This window comes from Mesoplodon bidens (assembly GCF_964165515.1).
Source record: "Mesoplodon bidens genome assembly, chromosome: 9".
In the NCBI taxonomy this organism is placed as follows: domain Eukaryota; kingdom Metazoa; phylum Chordata; class Mammalia; order Artiodactyla; family Ziphiidae; genus Mesoplodon; species Mesoplodon bidens.
In genome coordinates, this window is record NC_138166.1 from 45,455,693 (window position 1) to 45,477,592 (window position 21,900).

A 21,900-nucleotide genomic window follows, 5' to 3' on the forward strand; every position below is an offset into this window, starting at 1 on the left:
TAGTAGAAAGTCCAGGGTATTTGGTTCACGATTTATTCACTCATTTACTCATTCCACAAACACGTCTCGAGTGCCTATTGTGTACTTGCTGTAATTACTCCCGTAATTGAGTGAATGGGGCTGCCACAGGTGTTACAAATCTTATAGAAACTTTCTTCAGGTGTCCAGCAATCTGTGCTTGTCTGTTCACAGTTAAAGGTGGGTGATTTGGGGCTTGTGATAGATATAAACAGCATACTGAGCTTAGTCCTGATGATTTTCAAGGCGGATAGTTTGGGTAAGAGGATGAGTTTGGGGAGAGTATTGCCTGTGGAGGTATAAGGCTCCTTTTCACTCCTGCTGTTGGAGAAGTGGAGGCTTAGGAAGGTGCTGAGTACTGAGGGCAGATACCATAGGATTCATCACTTCAAACACTATCTTGCCAATCTTCTCAATAGTTTTGGTCCTGGCCCCAAATCCCCAACCTCAGACCAATACAAGTTCCTTCCTTATCCCCTCCTACCATACAAAGCTGAGGGAAACATCTCACACTCAGGAGGTGACTTTGCTTCCTACTTCAGAAAGGAAATTAAAACTATTAGTTAGGAATTTCCAGAGTCTCCTACTATTTTCTCTTTCCTTCCCCTCACATCTTCACTCACTCCCATTTTTACCTTCTTATAGCTGACGTAGAGAAAGAGGAAGGGCCCTCTATGCTGTTTCTCCTGGGACCTAGCACCATCAATTTTCTCCTCTTCCATGGGTCTTCAACCCCCTCCTTTCTACTGGTTCTTTACCTTCAATATATATTCAAGTCACTCCCACTTTTCTCGTTGAAGAAGAAAGCCATACTCACTCTCTCTAATCCCACATCCTCCTGTCTTCCCCTGAATTCGGTTGACTCAGACTTTCATGCCCACCATTCCATTAAAACTGCTCTTTACTTGCCTATTGTTGTCATCCCCTTCCGGAATATATGCTCCACATCCTCAGTTTTCATTCTGTGAAACCTCCACCCGCAGTGTCAGCAAGGCATTTGGTGACCCAGTGAGGAATGACCATTCCTTGGCCTCCCTTTCAGCTAGGCGTGGCTATATCGAAAAAGACTCACGGACTTAGAGAACGAACTTGGGGTTACCAGGGGGAGGGATAGTTAGGGAGGTTGGGATTGACATGTACACACTGCTATATTTAGGACCTACTGTACAGCATAGAGGGTACAAGGACCTACTGTATAGCATAGAGAACTCTGCTCAATATTATGTAACAAACTAAATGGGAAAAGAATTTGAAAAAGAATAGATACATGTATATGAATAACTGAATCACTTTGCTGTATACCTGAAACTAATACAACATTGTTAATCAATTGTACTCCAATATAAAATAAAAAGTTAAAAAGAAAAAAAAAAAACTGTGACCAGTGAGATGTGAGTAGAACTGGATCATGTCCCATAAAAGAGAAGCTGCTTGCTGTCTACTACCTCTTCTCCCTTCTTGCTCTCTGGAAAATGGCAAAAAGAAACATGGACTAGAAAGGGAAGCCATGCATTTAGGAAAGCAAAACTGCTCCATTAGTCTAAGTCCCCGCCTAATTTGGGGAGCTGAGGTTCCCTCCTCCCTTGGATCAGCCACAGAGTTTCGACCATTACACAAGACAAAATAAACTCTCTGCTTTTAAAACTTACTGTTTGTTCAGACCTGTTTGTTACAGTGGCTTAGCTTATTCCCTAACTAATAGACAGGGACTCTGCTTTATTCTCTGCTTAATCTCCAAGACCTAAAACAGTGCATAGCACAGAGCATATGCTCAAAACTTTGTTGAATAAATCCTAAAGCAATATCTTTCTCTGCTCTGCGCTCCCCTCTAGCTAATATCTTTTTCTCCCCTTCCTTTTCCGTCTAAGCTTTTGTGAAAGTGTTCTCTTTTCACATTGCTTTCAGTTCCTTGCACCCTAAAGTCCCCATAGGAAGAAGTGACACTTTTCTCATTCCACTTGGAGACTGATTCTCCTTCTTCACTAAACCGTGTTCCTTGTGAGTAGAACTGGAGAATGTCCCTTAAAAGAGAAGCTGCCTGACATCGACTTATTCTTCTCCCTCCCTTGCTGTCCGGAAAATGGCAGACAGTATTTTCCTTGTGGAGAGTAAACTTTTAGTATAGAACTTTGGATTTCCTCTAGCGCCCGACTACATAATATGTATTCAAAAATATTTATGAAGTGGGAGAGTACATTGTATTTGTTGGAAGATTAAACCGTATCAGGGAATTTAACACACTGGTCTGAGGTTACACTAGCTGTCTTTATCAAACATTCATTTTTGGAATGGATGCCAGAGTTGCTAGTCTTAATGTTTGTTTTGTTTTTTAAACTTCTGTAACCCTAACAGGATGCTCTTCTTTTTAATCTCCTTTATTAATGCTGTGGCGATCCAGTACAGGATTTTTTGTTGTGGTTTTAAACCAGTAAAGGAGAGCAGGTGAAGATGGCTAATTTCCTTCTTATTTACTGCTGCCCTCGGCAGCAATTCAGCAACTACTGGAATATTCCATGGAGTCTGTGACTGGCTAATCCCAACTCCCTTTATTTTCACATGAACAAAATCAGTCTGTACCTGAGAGCAACTTTTAACTCTTTAGGCAACAAGTGGAAATTAAGGCCCCGTGAACATGTGATATGGCTTAGGTAATCTTTTTACAAAGGTTGAGGATGAGAAGATTTGAGATATCTTAAAATAGTGCTCTTTAAAAAGTACTCTAGGGCTTCCCTGGTGGTGCAGTGGTTGAGAGTCCGCCTGCCGATGCAGGGGACGCAGGTTCGTGCCCCGGTCCGGGAGGATCCCACATGCCGCGGAGCAGCTGGGCCCGTGAGCCATGGCCGCTGAGCCTGCGCGTCCGGAGCCTGTGCTCCACAGCGGGAGAGGCCACAACAGTGAGAAGCCCGCGTACCGCAAAAAAAAAAAAAAAGTATTCTAGCACACTCCCAAATTAATTTTGTAAAACAATGTACTTATTCATACATTTTGGGGGATTACATCTAACACTGTCATAGTAAATTTACAAAGTTGCCAAGGTTATGATTTTTAATACATTTTTAATGTTTATATTGTAAATAAAATGTTTGTATTGAACTTCGAATGTATCCAATGAAATTTAAATACGCTAGTGTAAATTTCTCACTATCATTCATTAAAAAATTTAGTGAATAAGCTATTCTTTAATTGTAGGAAATTTTATATTATTCTATTTTTTTCTCCTTGAACCTGTATGTCCATTCTACTGTCTCCCAGTGGATTATTTATGAGTTTGATAACAAACAATTATATAGCATGTACTACATGCCAGATACTTTACAATATAGGCTCATTTAACACTCTGTCTCAGATTGGGCGCTTTCAGAGCCGTCTTTCAAGATGGAGATTAGGATGTAGGATACTTACTAGAGAGTATTCTTGAGATAAACACTTGTGAAAGAGAGGAAGAAGATGTACGATTGGGCAGAGGGAGAAGCCGAGCTATGATTCAATACCAATAAAGGATTCAGCCAATCCATGGGAAACTTTGGAAATGAACTGGCCCTTCAGAGTTGTCTTGAGTTGGGACAAGGGACCCAAGCCCTTATTACTACCTCACTGATGTGGATGTGTCATTGATGTGAGCTGTCCCTTGAAAAAGGATGACTTTGAATGAGGCAGTTTTCTTGGCAAGGCAGTCCCCAAAGAAGGCTGACAGCTGTGGGCCAGCTGCTGTTAACACTCCCAGCAGCTGAAGGAATAAGTCACTCATTACTGAAAGGGGACATCTGGGTGGTGCATCACAGAATTCACCACAATCTTATAAGGATGAGGCTGATGATTTCCCCACTTAACAGATGAGATAACTGAGGCACAGAGAGGTTAAATAAATTGCCTAAGATATCTCTTAAGTGGTGGGGCTAGGATATGAACCCAGACAATCTGGCTCTACCCTTGCGCTTCTAACTACTGGTCCATTCACTACCAAATAAAACAGCCTCTGATCTAATTCTATGTGCCATTAAAATTATCTTTTAAAACAGAGGTTAGCAACCTTTTTTTTGTGAAGGACCAGATAGTAAATATGTTCAGCTCTGCAGGCTATACTGCCTCTATCACAACTCCTCAATTCTGTTGTTCTAGTACAAAAGCAGCCACGGACAGTTCGTAAAGGGGCATGGCTGTGTTCTAGGAAAATTTATTTACAGAAACAGGTGGCAGTTTGGATTAGTTTACTAACCTCTGTTTCAGGGAAAAAAAATATTTCAAGATAGAGGAAACACTCACCGTTTATTGTTATAGGAATAAAGTAGTACCAGATGGAATAAACATAATGATCCTAACCTTATTTTTTAAAGACTAGAGGGAATTGTGCTAACATTTTAACAGTAGATGTCTCTGTGGGGTAGGTTTAAAGGTGATCAATATTTTCTTTATTATACTTTTCTATTTTGTGAGATAAAAAATGTAAAACTTTTTTAATGAGAGAAAACCCAGTGAATATTATTTTAAAGAGTATTGTTGGAGATATTAGGATGCTTAATTCCATAATGATAGACAGACACTTCAACTTCATAATCCTATACCCACAGAGTTAAGTCAGAGATAATAAGGTTCAAGCAGCAATGCAAAGTGTCTATCAACTGCGGTAGTTTTAGGATGATAACCGCACCATGGGTGATGCGAACATTTCCTGCTTTGCTCATTGATTGCCTCTTCACAGGGTGTCTGTTTCACTAGTGGATATCTTGGCGTTATGGATTAAATGTTTGTACTTCCAGGGCTTCCTGGGGCTTCCCTGGTGGCACAGTGGATGAGAGTCCGTTTGCCGATGCAGGGGACGCGGGTTCGTGCCCCAGTCCGGGAAGATCCCACATGCTGCGGAGCGGCTGGTCCCATGAGCCGTGGCCGCTGAGCCTGCGCGTCTGGAGCCTGTGCTCCGCAACGGGAGAGGCCACAACAGTGAGAGGCCCGCATACCGAAAAAAAAAAAAAAAAGTTTGTACTTCCCCTGTCAAATTGATATATTGAAATTCTAACCCCCCATGTGATGATTTTAGAAGGTGGGGCCCCTGTGAGATAATTAGGTCATGAGAGTGAAGCCCTCAAAAGTGGGAGTAGTGCCCTTATAAAAGCGACCCTAGAGAGCCCTCTCAACCCTTTTCTGCCATGTAAGGACACGATGAGAAGTCGGCACTGGAACCCAGAGGAGGGCCCTCACCAGAACCCGACCGTGCTGACCTCATCTCAGACTTTCAGCATTCAAACTGTGAGAAATTATTTTCTGTTGTTTATAAGGGACCCAGTCTACGGTAATTTGTTACAACAGCCCGAACTGACTAAGAAATTGGGCTTATCCCTTCCAATGAGCACTGAAGCACTAAAGTAGCAGCCATCAACATTACAATCAAATCCCAGTGAAACCACAGCCATCTTTCTGCCTGGTCTCTTCCACTCACTGGGTGGGATTTGAGTAAATCACATTTGGGCTTTTGAAACAGATAAGGTCTCTAAATTCTGCTAATTTCTCTGCTCCCACAGCCATTGCCCTAGTTTATTTAGGTCTTAATTACTGCTCACCCAGACAATAGTCTCCAAACTTGTCTCTGGTTCCCCTGTTCCTACCCTTTTATGCTAAACCTTTGATCTTCCTGAAGCACATCTCAAGCGACTCTCTTATTTAGAACCCTTCATTGACTCCTGTTTCCTACAGACCAATATCCCAACTCCTCAGCCTGGAGTTAAGATGTCAATATTGTTAAGTCTTTGTGGTTGATGAGAAAGAAAATTTGTATTTTCAATGGATCAACTTAATTTTAGAATTACCTGAACCCAATGAAGCCCAAAGCAGTTGTAAAAGTAGGCTTCTTTTGGTAGTAAAATGAGAAAAAGATTTCCCGAACCAACACTGCAAGTTAGGCATATATCTAACTATGAAGATAATGAGTTCAGAACCAGTGTCATTTTGAGGAAAAGACCAGGTCACCAAAAACTCAAAGCATATCTGATTGGCCTCAGCCAATAATTTGGATTGTTTCTGATGTAATGTGCAATGTGTGACTATAAAATCTTCAAATGGGTAATAGACTTAATTCTCATGTTCAAAATCTTGGACTATCAGCCGCTTATTTGCAAAACTAAGCCTGGCTTTCTCAGCTGAGTATAATTGTAACCCCAGGAAGAAATGGAAGAGGTAAGAATTCAGAAGCATAGAGAATCAGACTCAGGATAGAAATGATGAGGAAACAAATTTACTTCCTAAGTTTTAGCCCTTTTGTATCAGTCAGTTTTATAGTCATTGCAATGCTGAGTATATTTTGTCTTCTTTTGAAAAACATTTAAAAAGGGGGATTCAGTTTGCAATGATGTTTATGAGTTTGGAGAAATGTAATCTATTAAATTAGTATATTTCATGAATTATCTGTATAAGTGAGGTATATAAATTGTTTTAAAATTAATGTTAATAAATGGTGACTATTCCTCTCTATGTAACATACACAAAAGCTTCTGGGATATTAAAAGAAGTTATAGACATGAGATTGTCCCCATTCTGGCCCAACATATCTTTCCAAGTTGATCTTTTAACCCATACTAGCTCCAGCCCTACTGAATTATTCCCAATTACTTTTACAAAGCAACTTCCCTAAACATGTCTTTATTCCATTTTTCCCTGGAATATCCTTTTACATGGCTTAGAAAAATTAAGTTCTATCCGTTTCTCAAGATACGTCGCTCAGTTTCTCAAAGTCTCCCACAACTGGAGGTTAGGTCTACCTTTCTGAACTCCTTGGTACTTGTCACTGTGCCTGTCTCACACCCTTAGCCTCTTTACACATACACACACACATAATTACATATTATATTATAATAATGTTATTGCAGATTATATTACAATATACTCATAGGGTTCTACTGTGAATTCCTTGAGAGTGGGATACACATTACAATTATCATTGTTCCCCATATTATTTGTCGAATCAAAACAACGAATGCATGATGAAAAATTAAAGAAACACATGAATGCTTCCATTCCAACTCAAAATTTAAAAATATTATTGCGAAAACAATATTGAAGGAAATGTCTTAAAATTCGGATATTTCTACCATGCACAACTGTTTTCATTTCTCTGCTTCACTTTCAGGATTTAGCTATGCTCATACAGCATATTTGTTTATGTAACAGGATGTTAAAAATAGGATTTGTCATCACTAGACTGGAGCTAAACGATAGGTGATGAATATTCGCACATTCCAAAGTGATATCACCTATGCAGTACTAGCATAGTGCTAACACCTATGCAGTGCTGGAAAAACTTTGTAACCTGAAGACCTAAACACACTGAAGGATATAAAGGGGTTGGAAATGAAGAATCTGGGAGAGATTTTTTTGGAGAAATTCATTTCCAGGGAGTCTTACTCCTTTTAGAGGTCTAAAAGTGCTGTTCTCAATGGAGAGCTTGATCTGTGCAACTGGGAACAGGGATGCAGGCAGGAAACGTGGCACACTGCTGTCTGAGCCATGCCTGGAGACTCAAAAGGCCAACTAGTTGCTCTGAAGGCCGAGAGGTGAGAGGTGCATCTATGGGAACACTTCATTCCTAGTGTTTGTCAGGATAAACGATGCAGGAGTGTGCCCTGCAGACTAGATGTGGGTCACAAGGGCAGAGAGGCAGCCTAGAGCAATCAGTTAGAGGGCTTTCTGGTGGGAGGGAAGCGACTTCAGCTGATAGACTTTGGAGGCGTTTCATTTGTGGCGTGAAGGAGGACTGTGTTTGACACCTGCCAGAGAGGAGACCTTGCCAGGTTTAAGAGATCTTGACAAGGGATCCCCAGTGAAGCAGAATCCCTGACGAAAGCAGGAGAGCTGGAGAGTGGAGAAAGGGATCACGTGAATATCTTCCAAAACCAAAGCAAAGTAGTAATCAGTTAAGTAGATTTTTCCAGGCTTTCTGCCTGAAGACTCAGAAACTGCTCTTCATGAGTTTGGGGAAGACAGAGAGGCACAAAGTGGGGAAATGGAAATGACCATGTCCCCTTTCCCACTGCAGGCTTCCAGCCTGAAGTGAGCCCCAGCTGGGGAGAGGAGAAGCTTTAAGCTCAGAGTTTTAGCTGCTACATGGAAATAGACTTTTTAATTATTGAAACATCAGTTTTATGACTCAATGTGAAAGAAGTGATTTTTATATCAAAGACTGATTCAGAGACTCATGACACCTGCCTATAATTTCATCCAAGGGGAAAGGAAAATCCTGCCCTCAAAAATAGGTATGAAAGGACAGTTGGGGGAAAAATAAAGTTGTTTTGTGATGGATCCTATGGAGTCCTGCTCTTTCAATAAATTGGTTACATTCAACTGTAATCAGAATGAGTGAACCATTTTATGCAACTAAAATTTCAAGTCTTTAATAAATTAGTACAAGTTGTAAAATATGATAAATACACAAAAGTTTTTGCAATTGTACACTAAAATATTAATTGCATAAACACTGTGATATTACACAGGGCTGAGGCCTATGGTTCTGTAGTTAGTGCATTAAACACCTCCAGGAAGGCCATTTGCATCATGGTTATTCTACAGTTGTCAGGCAGCAAGAGTCTTGAAGAAGGGACACTTTTCTAATATGAGGTATGATGCTATATGTTACATGTATGGTACCTTAAAGGAAATGATACTGTATATCCCAAGAAGTATTCACGCATGGTGTATTAACTAAGCAAATGCACAGACTAGTAAAACGGTTATATTGTGATGATGGATGTTTTCACATTGAGTTTAAAAATAATCTCTCCAAAAGCAACTTGGTTTTTATTAAGCTGGGGGAAAAAGCATCTGTGTAATTGTTTATTTAATGGTTTAAAAGTTAAAATTCCAAATTTTCTTTGTTTTTTTAACATGTCAGCCAAGAAAATACATATCTGTCATATTTGCTGTCTCATAAGTGTGCCAGAAATAAGTGTATTGGGTGAAATTGAATAGCACCAAAGACTGAATTTAACTGGAAGAGACTGTTTAAAATGGGAAGGCACTCAATTCTGTGAGAAACTCTAAGCTTTTTTTCTTATCTTATCCTACTATCTTATTCTATTATCAGGAACTTTGTCTCCCAATACATGTAAATTCTACATCTCTGATTGAAGATCTAAATCATTTCCTGTTTATATAGAAATAATTTCTTATATTAAAGCCTGCAAATTGTTTATTAAATACATGTGTTATTGCCTAACATTTTTTCTTTCTTGTAGTTTTACTATATATGTCTGGGAAGTAAAACTCCCACTTAATAGCCTATAAAGTCTGCTGATGTATCAGCAGTTGCCTTGACACTATTAGATGCAAGTAAGCCCTACCCTGACTATTAAATAGAATAGAATCTAAAAAATATAAGAGGAAGGACCACTTCCAAACTCATTTTATGAGGCCAGCATTACCCAAACCAGACAATGACACCAAAAGAAAAAAAAGTCACAGGCCAATATCCTTTATGAACACAGACGCAAAAATCCTCAACAAAATATTAGCAAACTGGAATTCAACAATACACTAAAAGGATCGCACACTATGAACACGTTGGATTTATTCCAGGGATGAAAGGATGGTTCAACATCCACAAATCAATGTGATACACCACATTAACAAAATGAAGGACAAAATTCATACTGATCTCAATAGATGCAGAAAAAGCATTTGGCAAAATGCAACATCCATTTATGATAAATAGAATTGGATAAGCTTATTCATTCTAATAAGTGCATTGACTCTATTCATTTTTCTTGTAGTTGAAATTAACATTGGTGTTCCTAGCATCTCTTTAAAATTTTAGTTTCTGAAAATTATTCCTTTTAACCTGAATGTTTTCCTTTGTGTTTATTTTAGAGGTTGGGGAGTGGAGAGTATATAAACAATGAAATAAAATCTACTCCCTTTTAACTATGCCCACATATATACACAGGGGGATGGGAGTTAAGGGTGATAATTACTCACAGCATTCTTCCTCTGGACTTGGAGTTATTGATAATTGAGAAATACATACAATAGAGACATGGAGATCAGAGCGTCAGCATTACTCTTAGTAAAGCTGAATGCAGCTTGGACCTGCCACCCCAGCTAAGTTTCCTGGTACTAGTATTCATGTCTAGACTTTGGACTTTCTCACCAAACAGAACCTTCCAGCTGCAAGGGACGTTACTCACTACTTCCCATCCTTAGATCTCTAATAGTAAGTTATGTAGAAGATGAGGTCAAACATGCACAGGACTTTGAATACATTAATTGTACCCACTCAGGAAACATGGACCGGTGGATGTTAGACTATTACCCCCATCATTTAGGATAAATCTAAATCCTCCTCCTGTGGAGAGGACGGAATAAGGGGAGAAAAGAGATACCAAAGGTTATACACTAGCAGAAGTATCATAGAAATATGAAAGCAGGGGCGTACTTGTTGAAGAAAATGGGAATGTCAATCAACATCCTTGTTGGAACTACAGTCATTGATCAGTTGCAACCATAAGTTGGCCAAAAATACAAGAATTTGGCAAAAATCAATGGAAGCATCCTATGAGCTTCAATTTGCTATACGGAATTTCCAGTAGATAATAGTGTGTATTTGGTTATTACAGTATTTGTAAGTACATATCCTTCATATCAGTAATATTTAGAGTAAACTTATGTACATATATATATATACACACACACACACACTTTTTTTTTTTCAGGGTCGATTGTTAAATACTTTTCAGCAAACTACTGGGTACTGTCCTTTTCCTTCATTTCCTTCCCTCTGCTGGGTCAGTTGGGTACTAAGCTCTTTGATTCTACTTTCTAAACATTTCTTGGAATTGTTCACTTCTTTCCATTCCTACTGCTGATGCTTAAGAGCCCTGTCTCTTATTTTCCTAAGTTTCCTAATAGGTCTCTCAGTCTCCAGGCTTGCTTCCCTACAAGATTAATTCTTCACATGGTCACCAGAGTGATTTTCCTAAAATGAAAATGTAATCATGTCATTCCTCTGCTTAACATTGTTCACTGGTTCCTCATTGATTTCAAGATAGTCTAAACCCTTTAACACAGCAGAAAAGAAAGTGCCTACTTATCCTCTGCTCCCTGCACTTCCAACCTCCATGTCACAGTCTGGGCTGGGTGCCCTCTTTGAAGGTCTCTTTTATAGATATTATCATGCTGTATTGCTGTTGCCTTTTTTTGTCTAATATTTTGTTATAAAAATTTTCAAACATACACAAAAGTTGACAGAATTATATAGCAAACCCACTACCCACCATGTAGATTCCACAATTAACATTTGATCTATAATATTTGACATATTTGCTATATCATAATATTCATCCATCTACCCATCCCTCTATGCATCTTCTGTTTATATAATGCATTTCAAAGTTGCAGACACCAAACACTTCAGCATGATCTTATTAGCTAGAGTTGGATATTTGACTACTTAAAAATACTTTTGGTAAAATTTGTCATTGCCTTTTTCTTACCTATCTCTTCCACTAGGCCGAAGTGACTGTGTCATTTGTTTTCTACCCCCCAAAAAAATAAGACACAGTATGCCTCACACATAGTAGGAACAAGGTTAACGTTTCTTAAATGAATACGTTTCAGATTTCATCAGATGTTAGTTTCTTGATTCATATATCAAGAAATTTTCTCACCCCTTTGATTCATCTTCTTATTCCCCTACCCAGAAAATTTGTAGACAGCAACTTTCATTCTACCTATTCAGCATCATAGGGAATTAAGAATTTTAATCTGTTAAAGATAGTAGACAAACTCTCTCATGGTGTCTTTCTATAAAGCCCCACAAGGTGGTGCCCAAATATCTTTTTTTCAAACAGTAGTCCCTCAAGACCCATGGTCAGTCCTCACTAATTTCTGTTAGTATTTGGCACTTCTGAATTTGGTTAATTAGTGTAATGGAATATTATACATATAAATATAAGTAAGAAAAATTACTTACATAAATAAAATTATACATGTGTATTTCCGAATCTATGGCTCTGGATATAAATGATGAATAATGATATTAAGTACCTTATATTTGTGCGAGTTGTATATCATTAAAATGTTTTTCACATCCAAAATAGTAAAATATGAATTCATCTAAAGTCCTATTTACTGTAAACTTTGTCCATGAAAAATTTACCCTTAGTACAGAATTTAAAAGGACAGAGGAAGAAACAAACTATTGTATAGGAGGAACTATGTAATTTAGATGTAACTCAAAAAATGATGACTCTGTTACCTCAACTGGGGACAATGTTGTGTGAACCAGAGCTGTAAAGGGTTGACATAATAATAATAAGTTACTTAATGTTCTTAAAACACTTTAGTTCCAGGAATTTGATTGATTTATTTAAAAAACTTTCCTTGTTGAATATTCTTATTAAATCCCAAATGGACTGAACAGAAAACTCAAATGGATGTTGAGTTTCTGCAACTTTTTATTCATGCAAATGATGATATCTAACCATATTACTAGCTGTATTTTGATCAGGTATCAATAACATGCACAGTAACCACAGTTTACTCAAATCAGTGTAACAACAATCCCAGGCTACTCTGGCAAAACTGCCCAAACCTAGAGGAGAAAGTTCTTCAACTTGGGGCTCTCATAAATGGTGTTCATTGCCTTTGATGGCCCAGGCATTAAGATTTACACAGTGAGAGATGAGACTCATTATGTGCTGGAATTTAGCCCATGATAATTTGTCTTGAGCCATTTGCTACTAAGGGAAAATTCCTATTTTTCAAACATAAATTGTTGGCCATATAACAGGCTCCTTTTTCTCCTGCTCTGGCACAAGCCTGGATGGTACAAAGGCCTAGAAACCTCCTGGGGTATTTAGGGATAATGAAAGATGACCAGCTGATGTACAAAGATCTAAACTTTGTTCCCTCACTATCTCACAGGATGATCTTTGGGTGGGTCTCAACACCTGCCTTCTATTTTATCACCTGTGAAGTGGAAGAATCAAACAAAAGTGGTCTCTAAGTTTCCTTCTAGTTCTGAGATTTGATGCTATTATTCGTCCCCAATAAAAGAAAAGTCTAAATACCATCTAGTGGGGAATGGAAGAATTCACCAAGATACAACACTTTCTAATACCTGAAAATAAAATCAACTAAATGAAAAATAGAAAATATTTTCCCCATTAAAAGCAGAGTTTGGTCAAGGCTTAATAAATAGATCAGGGGCCCCCAAACCCTGGGCCACACAGAAGGAGGTGAGTGGTGGTCAAGCGAGCGAAGCTTCATCTCCGCTCCCCGTCGCTCCCCATCGCTCCCCATCTCTCACATTATAGGCTGAACCATCCTCCCCCACCACCGCCCCATGGAAAATTCGTCTTCCACGAAACCTGTCCCTGGTGCCAAAAGGGTTGGGGACCACTGAAATAGATCCTATCATTTATTTTTGGGTGGATTCTGCATGAAAATGTTAAGACTTCTTTATTCACTGAAGGGAATAATTTTTTTAAAAGTTGGACAGTCAAACTTATGATAGAGCAAGACCTGTCTACTTTCAGATATTTCTTAGAAAGGAAAATTGTAAAGATTTCCAGATAGCACCCTGATTTTTTGTCATAAAAAATCTGCTCTTAGTAAAGAATAAACAACACAGAAAGAGAAAATATAAATATTGAAGGAAAATTTTAGAGAAAGATTTTAATTGTCATAAGATTGGTACAATTGGGGAGACTTCCCCTGTGGTCCAGTGGTAAAGAATCTGCCTTACAATGCAGGGGATGTGGGTTCAATCCCTGGTCAGGGAACTAAGATCCCACACACCGCAGGGCAACTAAGCCCGTGTGCCACAACTACTGAGCTCGGCGCCTCAATGAGAGCCCGTGTGCTGCAAACTACAGAGCCTGCGCGCCACAACTAGAGAGAGAAAATCCGCACGCCACAACTAGAGAGAAGCCCTCGCCGCAATGAAAGATCCCGCATGCCCCAACAAGGCTCCCTCATGCCGCAACTAAGACCTGATACAGCCAAAAATAGATTAAATAAATAAATAAATCTTAAAAAAAAAAAAAGATTGGTGCAATGGGAGTTTATGCCGTCACTGGGAATTTATGCTGTCACTGTGGTCTAGGGCACTATGTGTTGCATAAGTGACTCAACTATTCAGGCAGGGGACCAAATGATAAATAATAAAGCAACATATATCAGAGAGTAAATAATACAAAAAAATTGTGTAGAGGGAATGTGGAAGAGTCAACTTAATCAGAATTTGGTGAGGGGAGGGGTAATGGAGTCATGCTGTACCAGAATTAAGGGATGCCACATTTCCTACATTTTATTACCAAGGATAATTTTCAGGGAGATCAGCTCGGTGCTTTGTGTCCACCTAGAGGGATGGGATAGGGAGGGTGGGAGGGAGACACAAGAGGGAGGAGATATGGAGATATATGTATACGTATAGCTGATTCACTTTGTTATACAGCAGAAACTAACACACCATTGTAGAGCAATTATAGTCCAATAAAGATGTTAAAAAAAAGGATAATTTTCATTTCCTTATTGTTGAATGCTTTTAATCCTTCCCTTAGTTAATAAATAGGATCAATACCGTTTTGGTGTTTTTCTAATTTACTGTGAATGACACGAGAGAATGTCTGTCATACTTTTGGAGCCAAGAAGGATAATGGATCACAGAAAGTTCAGAGCTTTGGGGCAAGTGTTAGAAATTCTATCAACATTTTATACTGAAAAAAATAGAAGGGGACCTCCAAGGACAAATTCCTCCAAATTGGGTAAAAAGGACATTGACTTCTCCCTTCTCAGTTGGAAATGTTCTTTTCTACCCTGGGTGAGCAGTATGGGAGGTAGAAATTGGGAGAAGATTGTGAAACATTAAATTATACCTTGGTCTTGGTATAATTAACCAATGTCTCATATGTAACTATGAGACAAGTTTGCGTTGATGCGTTACTAGCCCTTTTGTGTTTCTATAACCTCAGGCAGAGAACACCTTCCAATATATACAAGTCATGCCAGATTTTGGTTCCTTTTAAATGATCCTAGGACCCCAAAATACCATCACTGTTGAAATGGAGACCTTGGCACTGGTACCAAAACAAATAAAGCCAACATAGATTCTATATGGTTGAGAATTTTTAAAAAGTTGAAAAAAGATTTCTTGTCTAGCAGTGCTTTGAAGGAGAGCAGTCTGTTGTATCTGGGATCTCAGGTGATCGATGAACACTAAAAAAATTACTTCTAATTATCATTCTACTTACTCTAGGCCACCCACAGCAGGAATAGCAAAAATAGGGTGTTTTTCTGTAAAGACTTTGCTACAGAACAACTGTCAGAAAAGCCTGGACTCCAAGTTGCCTTTTTCCAATCATCACTGTTATCTATGCTCTTTTATTTGGTCTGCGTGTGTAGCAGTTCAAGACCATCCTTAAAGTTACGGCTGCAGCCTTCAGCCATGGTGCATTGTTTCTCTGGGTGCAAACCTAATTGTTTTTTTGTTTTGTGTTTTTTGGGTTTTTTGCGGTACGCAGGCCTCTCACCGTTGTGGCCTCTCCTGTTGCGGAGCACAGGCTCCGGACGCGCAGGCTCAGCGGCCATGGCTCACGGGCCCAGCCACTCCACGGTATGTGGGATCTTCCCGGATCGGGGCACGAACCCGTGTCCCCTGCATAGGCAGGAGGACTCTCAACCACTGCGCCACCAGGGAAGCCCAATCTAATTGTTTTATATACATTGACAGAACAGAAGATTTTCTTTTGAGTCCTCTACCCAATCAACTCAGTGCTGAGTGCCACACCTCGTGAGAGCTGGCAAATCTTAGGTTTGGGTCACCCTATCTGGCTTTGGGGTACAGAGGGGAATGAATAAGTAGGCAGGATTCTGACCCCTCACCTATTTCAGTCAGAACAGTTCTAAAGCAGGAGGGCTTTAGTCCATTTCTTGCCTCCAGATTCACCTGTTTGCATCTTTGAGGTACTGTTTTTCTGTAATTTGTTAATCTACCCCAGGAAAAAGAGTTGATCTTCTGAAAAATTGCCACTTCCTTGTCCCACGATTCTCTTCTCACAAAAGTGAAAGGTGTGGCTAACATCCAGAGGCTATTTAGGATATATATGTGGTTGCTTCCTGAGAAATTACATTGTTGCTTCTGCGATATATACACTATTTCTATTTTTCTATTACCAAAGCCCCACAAAACTCCCTTAGTTCCTCAAAACCTGCTGTGTGGTGAGGAGACAATGAAGACATTCACATTCACATGGATGCCTAATTTAATGCTGCAACTGTTGTTACAACTGAGCCTCTGTGATCAGATAGACCTGAGTTAAGATCCCATTCTGGCATTCTCTAGCATTAGTATGACAGTGGGCAAGTTACTGAACTCCTCCCTGCCTCAGCATCCTTATCTGTAAAACACGAATTCTTGCAGCACTTACTATAAGTAGATGGTTTGCTTTTGGAGGGTTAAATCCCATAATGTGTGTGAAGCAGTTAGCACAGTGCCTAGCACCTGGTAAAGAGTTCATGAAATGGAAGCTATTATTGTCACAATAAGCAGAGCCATAAATGTTAAAATGTCTAAGAAAGCTGATTCTAGATAATTGTAACATGAACATTTACATGCTTTCTCTGATCGTCTTGCGATTCTTTACCCTTGAGGCAGTCTGTAGCGAAGCCTGCTGCTAGTTGCATTAAGTGTTGCACAAACACTGACTTAATATGGGCTGTAACCACAGGTAGAAAATAGGAAGAAAGAGAATGGAATCACTACAGTGACCACCTTTCCTGGACGGAGACCTCAGAATATTGAGGTCCTCCCTCTCATGTTACAGTTTGATAGAATCTTGATAAATAATTAAATTCACTCCCTCATTTCGTAAGTGGGAAACTGAGGTCCCCATGTTAGAGACAGAACCAGGACTAACTTCAGATCACTCTTCCACTATATATTCTATACATTTTATTATGAAAAATTTCAAAAATCACAAATGTAGAAAGACTAGAATCATGAACTTTTATATACTTATTGCCCAGCTTCAATAATTATCAACCCATTAACTCTCTTGAAAAACCAGGTTTGCATCTGAGTCTGGTATGACTTACCCTCTTTCACAGAGATCTTCAGAAACAGTATCTTACAGAGCAACCCCCAGGCAAAAGAACAGAAAGAGGACATGGCATGAGAAACAAAGGCAGGCTGTAAACAAATGCCTAAAATGTAGAAAGTCTGCCCATTTTTACAGCAGCCTGGAAAACACAGACTTGTTATGAAAGGACACTGCTCCTTTAAATTACTTACTGATTCCACCCAGATCTTGCACCCTGGTCAAATGCCTGACCACTCTTGCTTTAATTTAATCAAAAAACCATGAGTAGAAGATTACAAAAGATCCAAAAGCAAAGACAATTTTTATTTCCCACGGAACAGAACAATATCAAATAACCAACTCCATCCCCAACAATGGTCCTTGCTGTTGGCATTTGCTTAACCAGTCTTTAATTCCTGTTTGATAAACTTTATAAGGTAAGACGTAACCGTTTTGTTTTAATCACTTGAAATCAGATAGAACATCTAGGAACTGTGGAAGACTAAATGGTTTACATACTTATGATGTGAAGAAAGCTTATCAAATTTTTTTATCCTCTGCTACTACTTTAAGTGCATTATCAGGGAAATATGAATAATTGTTAAAATGTAGAAATTTAAATTTTATTTTAAAGTTATTTTTAAATTGATTTTTAATTTACAGCTTACTACATAGAATTTCAATTATGTTAATACCTTTTGGGACATCTTTTTCTTAATTTGGAACAAGTTTTTATACTTTAGTATTAACTACAGAATTCTTTATAACATGGTAAGTTTAGCAATTTGAAGAGTATTCGATCATGTTATTTTCATGGCAAAACAAATGAGATGCAAACACTGTGAATAAAATTAGTAAACTCTGCTGAAAGATAACTGTACTTCTGAAAAGTCGTAAAGTCTCTTGGATTTATTGATCCTGATATTTACCCCAAATAAATTTTAGGCAAAAAAGCCAAAACTATGGCATTTGGTTAAAGATGATCATTGTTTCTACATTTATAAAATGTAACCTATAGTAAGCATAGAGGTTTATATTTCTTTTATTTAACTAATGGCATTTTCCCCCAAAACCTATTTTGCTTGTATGTGACATGTAAATGAGAGAAAGGTGAGAACTATGAAAAACTGAGGTGAAATAAAACATGGCAAAAGTGATTAGAAATGGGTGGGCTCTTTAGGTACTAAACTAATAAAGAAGAAAGAGATTTCAGGGAAGTATTAGAACTAAAAAACTGGAGAAAGTTGTAAGGGTGTCCTCTGGCTAATATCAGAAAACAGAAAGAAATAGTATGACTTTGGTTTGGGAGAACTAGATAAAAAATGTCAGAGCAAAGAGTAATAAAATATGAGATATTGTGATTATTGCTAATGAATCAGTTGTATTAGGGAACATTGTATATACAAGGCTTCGGGTATTAATTCATAATTATATGCCAACAAACTAAATGAGCAAGTGCTTAGTTCTGGGAAAGATGTGTTTATTTGAAGCCAGCATTTCCGAAGCCCAAAATGAGGCCTGCAAATGAGAAAAATGTAGTTTTCATCTCAGGCTCCTATATGGGAATCCCCTTCCTTATGTTTTTGAAGAGCTGTCTTGCTCTACAAGCTTGTAAAACCTCTCTTGTTCTCAATGAAATTAAATTTTCTGTCTCTTATTTCCAGAACTTCTGAGAACTTCCTTACGTACAGGGTCAAAAAAAGAGAGATGGCATATGTAATACTACGGACATGATATTATACCTTTTTCCCCTCTGAAAATGCAATAGCAGCTGTGTTTCGCTACGTAGACTTATCCTTATACTAATCTTCAGTGTTAAACTTATACAGCCCTCTGTATTCTTCTCCTTGGTTAGCAAGGGATTACTTGGAGAGACATATCCTCGTTGTGTTCTACTTCCTCAGCACACTTCTTCTTCTTCTTTTTTTAATACGCAGCTATCTCCACATCTTAGCATACCTGGTCTGAAGAGCAGTTGCCATTTGGTCAATTACACTTGAGGCACTTGCCAAGAGAGATGCTTGGCCATAGTGATACAAAGTCAGCTTAATAAAATTCCTGCTAGTTGATGCTATTCGAGGAGCAAACAATGGCATGGAGCCATCTACTGGTCCATCCCCAACCCAACAGCTTCTCATTGGGGCTTCTCCATCTGGCATGTATGAAAGAAGTCAGTCACCCATCTCATTCCTCACTGCCTTTGCATATATTTCCACCCCCTATTCAGAGTCTGGAAAAATCATGCTATTTCCCAAGTTACCATTCCATGAAGGAAAGGTGCCAAAGAAGGAAACCGTTATTCCTTTTCCAGAACTTCTGAAGTCAATATACTTTAAACAGGCAAGCATTTTCAAACCATGCAGAACATTGGTTCAAAATAAGCTTTCTTGTTTCCATTCTAGGGTATACTGAGCTAGCCACACAGGAGTCTTCTCTTGCCAGGGAAGCCCGTGGGTTTAAAAGGCATTTGGGGGCTTCCCTGGTGGCGCAGTGGTTGAGAGTCTGCCTGCCGATGCAGGGGACACGGGTTCGTGCCCTGGTCTGGGAAGATCCCACATGCCGCGGAGCGGCTGGGCCTGTGAGCCATGGCCGTTGAGCCTGCGCGTCCGGAGCCTGTGCTCCGCAACGGGAGAGGCCACGACAGTGAGAGGCCCACATACCGCACACACACACAAAAAAAGGCATTTGGTACATAGCTGGGCATACTGAGTGCTAAAGTTTGCTGAAGATTTAAATACAGGATTAGATTTTAAATTGTTAATCTACCCAGAAAAATAGTTTCACAGGGATGTTCAGAGGGGATTGCTTTCTGATTTCAAGTTCTCTTTCTGCACAGTAGTTCTTCCAGCTAACACTTAGAAAATTAGTTTTGCTCTCATAATTTTTTTTTTGGCCTGGTTTTATTTTTTATTTAAAAAAATTTAAACATCTTTATTGGAGTATAATTGCTTTACAATGGTGTGTTAGTTTCTCCTTTATAACAAAGCGAATCAGCTATACATATACATACATACATCCCTGTATCTCCTCCCTCTTACGTCTCCCTCCCACCCTCCCTATCCCACCCCTCTAGTTGGTCACAAAGCACCGAGCTGATCTCCTTATGCTATGCGGCTGCTTCCCACTAGCTATCTATTTTACGTTTGGTAGTGTATATATGTCCATGCCACTCTCTCACTTTGTCCCAGCTTACCCTTCCCTCTCCCCGTGTCCTCAAATCCATTCTCTAATAGGTCTGTGTCTTTATTCCCGTCTTGCCCCTATGTTCTTCATGACCGTTTTTTGTTTTTTTTTTTTAGATTCCATATATATGTGTTAGCATACAGTATTTATTTTTCTCTTTCTGACTTACTTCACTCTGTTCTCATACTCTTTTGATTGACTGGATATGCAGCTGTAGTACAGCTTGGAACTCTGGTGGAGTTGAAGTTAACAAAGTAAACACAGAAAATGGGGTTCTATGGAAACAGAAGGGCAATTCAGTTTTTGACTTGACCTCTGAACTCATTGAAATTATGCATGTAATATTAAGACAGAAATGGTGGTGGTTCTCTACAACCCTGTAAAAATATTGGCATGGTCAGGAATTAGTTACAATGAAAACAAATGAAATACCCTTGCAGCAATCTGATACTACCTTGGAGAAGGTGGAAAAGTCAAACAGACCCTGTGATCGAACCACAGTCATCATATAGAGTGGGACTGAAATGTTTTTAAATGGCTGTGTGCCTCCTGCTCCCCATAATATAATGGGAAATTCAGACTACTTGGGTGTAATTCTTTGAATATACAAAAATATTCATTAATAGATGTTTGGTTGTGTTGCCGTGATCTATTTGGATTAGAAACTTTAAAAATCTCAATGTGGGGCCTCCCTGGTGGCGCAGTGGTTGAGAGTCCGCCTGCCGATGCAGGGGACATGGGTTCGTGCCTCGGTCCAGGAAGATCCCACATGCTGCGGAGCGGCTGGGCCCGTGAGCCATGGCCGCTGAGCCTGCGCATCCGGAGCCTGTGCCCCGCAACGGGAGAGGCCACAACAGTGAGAGGCCCGCGTACCGCAAAAAAAAAAAAAAAAAAAAAAAAAAAAAAAAAAAAAAATCTCAATGTGGATAATTTTTTATAAATATGAATGAAAACCCTTTTCTCTTGCCACATGCCAGTTTTCAATACCACTGGCTTGAAATTAAAAATGGCAAACTCTATATTTTATTAAAGTATTTATAACTGATTTTTCTACTAAAGGTGATACACGGCAGATGATTTTCACCATCTACCATAATGTGGAACAGACATTTTGTCTTGTATCTCCTGCTTTTGCCAGCTTTTATGAGTCAAGCAATATATGGACAAAGAAAGAAAGGATCAAAGTCCAATTTACTTGCAAGGAAAAGTCTCCAGGGTAAAAAAGTATTTTGTTCTCTCTTTATTAGTTTTAGCCTCTTAAAACTCCAATATGAATTTTTTCAAATAGTATCTGATGTAAATAGCAAACCACATATTTAGGTATATATGTGATATTCTATTTTGATATGATAATAATGCACCTTACAAACTTATAGAGCATACTTATAAAAACATCAGAATTTCTAGAGCACTTGTACATTTATTATCTCATTTGAGCTTCACAGTAGCCTTGTTAAAATGGGCATGACAGAGATTGCCACTCTCATAGATAAAGAAACTGAGGCCCAGAGAGGTGAAGTGGCACACTCAAGGCCGCAGGCAAATTAATTAGTAAGTCACAGAGCTAGGATTCAAATTTAAGTTCTCCCTGTTAGGTTTCTTTGTCCCTTACCACTGCTACAATGTGATGTGTAGTCAT

General features: G+C 39.0%; 1 protein-coding gene across 1 annotated transcript in view; it reads left to right on the forward strand.

The window, feature by feature from the left end:
- Nucleotides 1–21,356: 21,356 nt before the first annotated feature.
- The window catches only part of COL28A1 (collagen type XXVIII alpha 1 chain), a gene marked incomplete at its 5' end in the record, with an annotated part of 152,152 nt that continues 151,608 nt past the window's right edge, over nt 21,357–21,900 (forward strand). The window contains 1 exon segment of the mRNA XM_081243661.1: nt 21,357–21,477. Coding sequence (XP_081099787.1) covers nt 21,357–21,477 — 121 coding nt within the window.